The following is a 9,725-nucleotide window of genomic DNA, read 5'->3' on the forward strand; positions in this document are numbered from 1 at the left end:
TTTAATATATTTTAGCAAAATTGACAAAAATTTGGTCAAAAATACGGAAAATGTGAATAAAAACAACGGAATATCGTCTACTATTCACAGAACTTTAAAACACGATAGCTCTCTGTAAGAAGCGAAAATAAAAAAAATCTTTTAAATTCCACATTCTACGCTGGACTGACTTTCTAATGATACCACTCACAACTCCCTACACTGATTATATCGATCGGCCAACATTGACTGAACAAAAAAAACCATTTGAGTACATAGTTCCTCTCCCCACTAAAGTGGGTCGGAACAGAAAACAAATTCGGCGACATGCGGACAAGGCAAAAATAAGTAAAATATCTCAAATTTCCAACTTGAGAAAGGCGCCGACGTTAGTAGGCAGGCCATCTTTCTCAAGCCATAATCATTACAGGAGTGCGATTCCGTTGCATTTAAAACCAAACATCGGTCGCAAAACTTAACCTTCAAAAACACGAAATTATTTAAAAACGCCATAAATTGACATCAAAAACACCCATCCATCCCATAAGAATACAAAACTATCATACCAGCACGACTTTTATAAAAGCGCGACAAACGTTAAATCAGTTGAACGCCCATCGACACAAAACAAAAATCTCAACAGAATGTCACTGCTATACAAAAACGCTTGCCAAACATTCCAAAATTGACATTGTAGCCCAGTATCATTAGTTCTGACAAAAATTATCAATAAAAGACAAGGGATTAAAATCTTCGAAAAACATTAGATGTAAAACAACTCAATGAGAAAAAATTAGAATTAAGAATAATAAAACTTTGACGGCATTCCTATGTAGTCGTTGTAGTAAAATTTTGCTGATTAAAGAAGTTAATTTAATTCTAAAGGGGAATTAAATGCGTTAGGTGCAAATTATGCTTCTTAAAAGGAGAATTGAAGCGATCCATCCCCTCAACTATTCACAAGATCAGTTATTATAATTTTTTGTACCATAACAAGGTTCACTTGAATTATAATCATGGAATAGGGTTTCTAACAATTTATATGCTTATCTTCTTACTTCAAACGTCGAATAGCATCTGTGTTAGAAACAATTTTAACAATCGAAGCTACAAAATGATTAACCGTTTTCAGAAGTTTCAACAACAATATTTGCCAAACATTGACGGAAATCCAAATGTTAGCTCGAATAACTTTCGCTATCAGCCTTATTAAATGAATTCTTGTAAAGTTTTTCAATGAAAGATTTGGTCTGCTCTCATTGTTTGATATCCTAATGTTTTCCTTTATTGTTTAACTGTAATTGGCATCAGGTTATTGAGTTGCCAAGTGACTTCTTCTTTTCCCACGTCACAACTCAATAATTTTGTCAATTATAAATTGGCCAGAGACCAAATCCAATTGCAGGAAGTTTTTTTTTTTCGTAGGAACCAAAATTGATGGAATCTGATGCTATTTTCGAGTTTAGTTAAAAAGCACATGGCTTATGATACTTTCCGGAGATATTCAAAGTAATTCTGCTGGGCCCATCAATAGCATGAGCGAAATAATCAATTATTCTCAAAACCACATAGAATATTTTAAAGTCATATATGTTAATGCTCGAAGTATTATACGGAAATACTTGCAAATAAAAAAAAACATTACAAGAGCATTTACGATATTTCTGAACATGGTTCAGCTGCACCGATAGTAGTGAGCTTAACAAACCAAGCGAGTCATATTTTCTATTATTTCGGAATTATATCAACGGGTGGGGGTGGGTTGCTGAGAGTCCCACGAGTTCTTAATCCTCAATTAGGCGCTGAGCTTTCCTTTATTATCTATATTTGACACATTTTGGGTAGAAGTGATTTGATCAGAAAACAAAAAAGCTTAGCTGAAACATCTTTTATAATCACAACAAAAAGCTTCAAAAAATTCCTAGATCAAAAAGCTCAGCAGCGACAAAGCGGTAACAGAACAATACAACAAAATTTAAAGGGTGACTATAACATCAACTATTTGAGTCACAGAAAGACTAAACTTCGAAACAGATATTTATCCTTATGTTCCAAAGGTGACAAAGTGGTACCAACAAGAGCAACAGAAAGAAGTGCTTCCATTACAGATTATGCCATCGGTGAAACGAATGAAAACGTCATATATGGCGAAATATTTGATTTACCTACACCATCCGATCGTTTTGCTCAAATTTTGATTCTCGCAACAAAGCTCAACGCAACGAACAAAATCAAGAAACAACTGTACGGTAAAAAAAAAGAATTATAGCCCAACTGAGTTAAGGAGATCAGTCGAAGAGAAATTAGCATAGATTATGCATGTGCAACACTCAAATGTTACGAGAATTTAAATATCAACTTGAAAAACAATTCTAAAGCATGTACATTTGAAAACAGTGTTCATAATGAACAGCAAGTCACTTTCTTCAGCCGAAAAATTTGTTTCACGAATTACACGCAATAAGAATCTTAAAAAAGACCAATTTCTCGGTGCATTATGATTCCAAAAGTTCTTTGAACTAAAAACCGAGGTAAATTACAGATAGCAAAGAGATTTTGAACAGTTCCGCACCCAACTTATCGAAAGCTCACAGTCAGAGAGAAAGAAACGGAACCAATTAAAGAAATAAGGAAATTCAATAAAACGAATACTGTGGCGCATTCTTTGAAAAACCACAAGTATAGCAGATTAGAGGATTTTTACGCAAATGTTATACTTGCCTCAAGCAAGCACTAAGAGACTGTTTTTGTTGGGGTTTGTGAATAAAAGTGATTGCCTGAAGTCGCTTCTTGCTCTTGAGAGAAATAAACCTGTGGATCCTCATATGATCTACACGACGCTGCTACTGAAATGGCCAAGCATTCAAAATGATATTTTTCCGGTGCTATTCAAGCCAACATCACCGCACTTTTAAAGTAATATTTCTATCGTCCTATTTCTCTAGCAACCACGCACAAAAATTTTCTAATCTCTAATGAAAAAAATTAAAAAAACACGGTAACAAACAAACTGCTCTCAAAATGACGGTTCTGTTTTCCAAAAATGTTTTCTATAATGGACACTCTCGTGCACTTAACAGAAAAAAAACAGGAGACAATACTAAAAACAAAAATAACAACAGCAGCTTTTTTGGACCTATCCAAAGCATTCAACTCCATCCATCACCATGTCTTGATTCAAAAGCTATCTCCTTCTGGATTTTCCATTTCAACGTCGAATTTTTTTAAAAAAAAATCTCACTAACAGAACACAAAAAGTAGCTGTTAACAAGGTTGAATCTCAATGGACTGAAATAGCGCAAGTAGTTCACAGGGACCTCTTTTAGGTCCTTTTATTCAAATTGTAAATCAATGATCCAGGTAATTTTTGTTGTCGCGAAACAATTCAATATGCCGATGACAGTTTCACTATGTTCCAACACAAAAATTTCCCCAAATGCAAAGAAAAACTTCAGGCAAATAATGACAAATGCATCAACTATTTCAACTCTCACTATATAAATTAATTTCGACAAAACTGAACTCATTAAAAACTCCAGATGAAACAGCAATAAAAGCAGGAAATCAAAGTATAGAGTCACTAAATGTAGTAACATCACGGTTTTTATAATGACACAGAACTGAAGTATGAAAATCAAGTCAAAGCAATTATAAAAAATATGACACAGGGCAAAATGAATTTACGCACTTCAAATCGTACCTCAGGGTTAAAAAAGACCACTTTAAATGCTCAGGCTCTAAGTCCTTTGTAAATTCTTTGCCACTGTTGTCTTCTATTCATCAGAACCTCTTAATAACACTAGACAAACAATTGAATTGGGATATCAAAGCTGGTTTCAACCAAAGAAAAATGGACACTTCTTCAGATCTAAAAGTCCAAAACGGCATTCTTTCTACTTCTAAGCTTTTCGAATACAGGACCCCCAATTATTGTTAAAACGTACTTAAAAGAGTAGACCTGCATTTCAAGATGCCGCACTCCCTTTACCAACGTCCAAATTTTATCTACATGAGGACAAAAAAATTTGCACTCAAAATAATCTCAAGGTGCAAAATGAATGAAAAAAGTGTCATCAAAAGGTGTTCTATTACACAACTCCATTCCACGCAGTTTTTATTCAGTTCATATGAAACTGTAAAAACAAACTGCAAAAACTTTTTCCTCGATAAATACAAGAAGAACTCGGAGAATATTCTGTATGGTGCATGTTTAATTAATAATGTATTTATACTCAAACTTAGTGTTCTTCTCTTCTTCTGAATGTTCCCTCAATTAATTTTGTCGTAGATTTACACTGCCTTTCTCTGTAAATATTTAAATTTTATGTTTACAGATCTAAGGTATAATAGTGTTTTTTTAAAAACAACGAAAAACAAGAGAAGGTAGGTTGAAGATGAAAACAAAAATGCGACAAGAAATTGACACAAGAATGATAAAAGATATACATAAAAGATCTCTCTTCTCACCGGCTCAGAAGTACGTTTTAATACAGAGGGACTTTATCTAAATTTCACATTGCATAAGTAAAGCCAGGAAAAACAAACCTTTTTTTGTGAAAAAAAAAGTTTTGCGACTTTACAATCATAGCTTTTATGCCACTCTATTACATAAATTTTCACCACAAGAAACCTATGAGATAACAAAATTTACGCCATGAAGGCTAGCAGTACGGCCAATTTGCTTTTACTTTTCGAGTTAAACTGAAATCCCAAAACAAATCAAAACAGCATTATAAAAGTTAACTTAATTCTAATTCAGCTCAAGTTGTCCTATCAAACGAAGCTGTAAGCGTTGAAAAAATGAATTCGGAAAGTAATAAAAGTAATAATCAATATTTAATCTATTATACCAATGCATCCTCAAGAACTAGTAATTTATAACTAAATATCACAGTCTTGAGTTTATTCCCCCAGTTGCCATAAGCGTCTCTCCAGTTACGTATGATGCATCGTCTGAACACAAAAAGACAGCTGGTCCCCCCATTTCGTCAGGATCCCCGAATCTCTGCATCGGAATTACTTTCATGTACAACTCGGTCGCCGCTTCGTTTCCAGTCAGCGGCTCACTAAACTTAGTTTTGATAATTCCAGGGGCTAGACAGTTGACACGTATACCAAATCGGGCAAACTCGGTAGCCAAATTTTTAGTTAGCCCAAGTAAGGCTGTTTTGGAAACGCAATAAGCTCCGACTCCGGGCAGAGGTAAATAAGCACCGATGGAGGAAACAAACAAGATTGAACCATTCCCTGCTTTCCTTAAATGAGGTAAGGCTTCTTTACATAACAGAAAACTCGCTTGAACATTTGTATCCATAATTTTGTCAAATGCTTTCTCGTCAACATCATAAATATTTCCAAAAGCCGGACTAACTGCCGCATTGCTAACCAAAATATTCAATCCTCCAAATTTTTTCACAGTTTCATCCACTAGAATAACTCTATCTTCAGATTTTCCAACATGGCAAACCAAACCGTGTAAATTTGTAGGTGGAATGTTTAGCTCGTCAGCAACTTTAACAAGTTTTTCCAAGGCAGAGTCTACATTTTGTTGTTTCCGACTGCTGATCACAACTTTTGATCCCTCTTTCAGGAATCTTTTCGCAATTGCGAAACCAATGCCGTCAGTTGAAGCAGTTATGACAGATACTTTTCCCAGTAAACGACCGCCACTGAGTGCCATAAATTGTTTCTAAAATCAGAACAGGGTAATTCAGAATTTTTCCCTAACCCTACGCACGCCTCTTGTGGGTGTTTTGCAAATTGCGTTTTTCCATTCACAAAAACCTTTTTGCCCTATAAATCAGTCAAAAACATGATTTGAATTAATATTTTAGCGTGGTCTCAGACAAAATACATTTTCATTTTATCCTTTAACAATTTGCGAAACAGTTTTAACATGACGATTAACGTAAAGTTCCAAAAGTTGTTTTTAAAAATGAGAATTAATTTTCAATTGGCAAATCAGTTTCTTCTACATTTACTTAGTCAATTAATTGAACAGCCTATAAAAAGGCTAACTACATACGATTTTGAAAAGCTTCAGTGTTTTAGCAGGAATGGATTTTACAGATTTATCGAGAATGTGCACATTTTAGCTGCAAGCTCGATTCACCGCGCTGTAAATAGTCTCTCATACTCGAGTTGGAACCAGTTTTCAGTGTGAATGACACCGGTTCCAGATTCTCAATCAAAACAAACTTAAAAAACTGGTTCAAGAACGCAGAAAAACTGCTGCAAAAAGGTCGTTTGAGCGAGAGCCTTTGTGTTTTGGCACGATCTGATGAACAGCACGATCTGAAATCACAAATGAAATAACTGCAGAACCTGCAGCGTGCCAGAGTTGATGAACGTTTCTGAAAACGAACAAAGATGAACGTTCCTGAAAAGGAAGAAGATGAAGGATCTCATTTCGAGAAGGAAGAAGATGAAGCCCGAAAAGTACTGGGAGCTGCAACAGGAAACTGGCTTCAGGAGATCAAGACCCTGAAGACAGTGCTACATAACCAACAGTTTTAAGAGGGCTGCTCAGGAAGGGAAAAGACAGGGAGCTGCGCAAAAGAGGACAGCTAGAGCCAAGACAAGGCAGGTGCAGCAGACGCAAACTGGGGAGGAGCTCATGAACAACCGGGTTTGATTGCCTTCTGTCTTTGAGCTCCCTTGAGGGCTGTGCATGCTGCTGCCAAAGACGAGACTGATATATTTCCAGAAAATCAAAAAAATAAAAACTTCATCTTGGCTAATTGAAAAACCTGAATAAGGTCACCTGCCAAAACCATCGAAATGAATTTTTAAAACAATGCATCAACAGTGTCATCATTCCGGATTTTCTGAGGTTTCGCGCTGTCAAAACTGGTTTCGCGCTGTTCGCGCCTGTAAAAGATTTTTTAAAGAAGCGGTACACGGTTTTTAATTGAGTCTTCAAGAACCAGAAACAAACCTTTCTGAAAAAGACCATAAATTGTACAGGTGAAAACTTGAAACGGATCGGCGTAAATTTAGGGAAAATATAAGACCAGAACTGCTGCCATTAGTTGTTAGCAGCATTAAGCGAGAAATGAGGAATCACTCCGCGGAGGTTGAAAATAGGTTAAATGGGGAAACTTGATAAACTATCAGACGGGACAGCCCGCTGCAGAACGGCTCCCATAGTAAAATTGTGACAATGTATGAGGGCGAACATGCAAAATGTGTGCTCGAGGTTCTACATAAACACCCTGTAAAAAGACAAGTTCGATTATATGCACTTCTTCGCAGACTTTGACAAACTTCAAATTTTTGAAATGAAAATGTCCACAAAATGGTACGCAAAAAGATTACCCAAAGCCAAGGACCTGCTGGCGGCACCGTTCGACAAAAGCTGCGGATTCTGCGCGATAAAGAAGTAGACTCAAAGAGAAAAAATTGATGATGTGCTAAACTCTGATCAGTTCCAAAAAAATCATTGTAGCAACAGGTGAAATTGAGATAACAGAAGAATAGATTAAAAAAAGCCTGCAACAATTGATGAAGCAGGGAAAAATTAGTGAGAAAATTGATCGAAGTCTCAGATCAACTAATTCCCATCCAACCAGGCGTTATGGTTAAGCAAAACTAAACAAACAATATACTCTTTCAGCCTGCTCCTTCGATAATTTGTACCAGCTATGAGAACTTGAACAGATTTTTGGTAGCACTTTGCAGAAACTATCGTGCTCAAACTTTAAAACCTCAATACAAGATGCTAGATCAGCATTGGAGTCACTTTCGCTTGATGATAACGAGAACTTCGAATCATGACGTAAAACTTTTGTTTGTATACCAATGTGCCTGTAGAAGTTGCTCAATAGGAAATTTACTCAAGCACCCCGGCTGGTCCGCAATGGGAACTTTATTCAAGCTAGAGGTTACAAATGCTCATTTTAACTGCGAAGACAATTGGAATGTACAATCAGATGGTCTAGCTATAGGCGCACCACTAGATGTAATACTATCAAATAATTGGACGAAATCGTTTGAAGCATCAATGCAAAAGCCAAATCAGTGAAAACCTCTCTAAACGCGATCAAAACGGGAAAAACGGGACTTACCGAGGAAAAGGAGTAAAATGTTAGATATGCAAAAACTGGTTTCAAATTAAAGAACCAGAATATGGATAATATAATAACAGTAAATATCAATTGAAAACAAAACAGAAAGAGCATAAAAATAGACTAGATCAATGAAAAACCATAAATTTTTCTACAAAAGAGGGAACAAAACGCAAAACTTTGCAAGCAACTTAAAAAACTGACCTGCAAATGGTAGTCACAAGGCAAAAATTAATATCATGGCTCCGCACCTCAAAATCATCATCCCGTAGAACTTTGAAATCTCACGTGGTAAATGAAAAAAGGAATGTCTGCATCCATCTGTCGATTCGAACATGTAATGTATGTGGATCCATCTATCGATCCATCAGAACCAAAATAAAAATTCACAGGTGGGACAACACCTTGGTGAATGTCGTGGCTCAACGAGTAGCATTGAATCGAAAATTCTGGAGCATTGGATGTCACAGAGAAGGAAAACTCATGGCCATCGAACCATATACATCAGCAAGTTGAAGGCGGGACAAAACACACGCGACGAAAGGGGCGGGAACTCACGCTACTCAGAGGTAAAATCATTTTGAAATCCAAAGTTGAACAAACGAAATATTGACCAAGTCCAAAGCTATTTAAAACGCCACTACCACCTAGACCTCGAGATATTCAGGAAGCTGTCCGGCAAAGTTTTTCTAAAATTTTATTCAAATCAATGATTTTTCCGAGGACAATTGATGTTGATGACTATTCCATAATTGTTTTTGAATAAAAAACCTATAGGGCAGATCGAAGGAAAATACCTGCAAAAAATTTCTTAGATAGGCAGTCTGAAAAAGATGGCAACAGAAACAGACAAAAAGGAAAAAGTTCTGATTAAATACTGAGATGTTATATTTTGACTAAGAATATGTTTGACTTACTGCTGCTTCTATAAAGTGCCCTCAAAAATCCCTCAATTCGAATGACACGCACTTGATCTAGCCCCTTTGAGTTAAAATAAAGAAAAGTCAATTTCAGAGTGAGGAAGTCGTTTTTGAGAGCAAGGCAAGTCACGTGCGACCAAGAACTTAATCACAAAAACCTCGCTCCACATAGTGAAAAATGTCTTCACCCACGCATTTCAGTTGAAACTCTATGATAGAATGAGCAAAAAGGAGTTTTGAAGTGATTGTAATGTCATATGGTAGTAACAAAAATCCCGACGACTAAACCCAGAATAAAGAAGGAAGAATTCTGGAACCAACTCCGAGCGTCAGAACCTCACAAAAAACCCTTACTTGCACCCAAAACCTAAATTTTTGAATTAATAAAGTATCTTTTTTACCTCAACAGATTTGATCAAAGCAAATTTTGTAACTTTTATTCCCCTGTCATAACGAGAAAGATTTGATTCATTGACATCATTGAAACAAACTAAAAAATTCATTAAAACCAAAAAAATCATAACACCATTTAGTGACAGTACAACAAAATCTATAATAAATAAAACTATAATAAATAAAACGGTCAAAAAACTATAATAAATAAAAAGAGAACTTATAAACACAGTTCCAACAATGTCTCAATACTGCAATACATTAAAAAATTGTAAAAAAAAAATTAAAAAATGTAAGAAATTGGCTCAAATCATTACATATTTTAAAATAATTGATAAAACCAGATCAAATAGAACCATAGTCCTTT

At 35.7% G+C, this 9,725-nt stretch overlaps 1 protein-coding gene across 1 annotated transcript; it reads right to left on the reverse strand.

Moving 5' to 3' along the window:
- Positions 1 to 4,765: 4,765 nt before the first annotated feature.
- On the reverse strand, positions 4,766 to 5,728 carry LOC142348310 (dehydrogenase/reductase SDR family member 4-like). Its single transcript, XM_075399612.1, has one exon. The coding sequence runs from the start codon at positions 5,657 to 5,659 to the stop codon at positions 4,868 to 4,870; it is 792 nt and encodes a 263-aa protein (XP_075255727.1). The 5' UTR covers positions 5,660 to 5,728; the 3' UTR covers positions 4,766 to 4,867.
- Between the last annotated feature and the right edge of the window lie 3,997 nt (positions 5,729 to 9,725).

This window comes from Convolutriloba macropyga, chromosome 10 (genome assembly GCF_964194025.1).
Source record: "Convolutriloba macropyga chromosome 10, txConMacr16.3, whole genome shotgun sequence".
NCBI classification, from domain to species: domain Eukaryota; kingdom Metazoa; phylum Xenacoelomorpha; order Acoela; family Convolutidae; genus Convolutriloba; species Convolutriloba macropyga.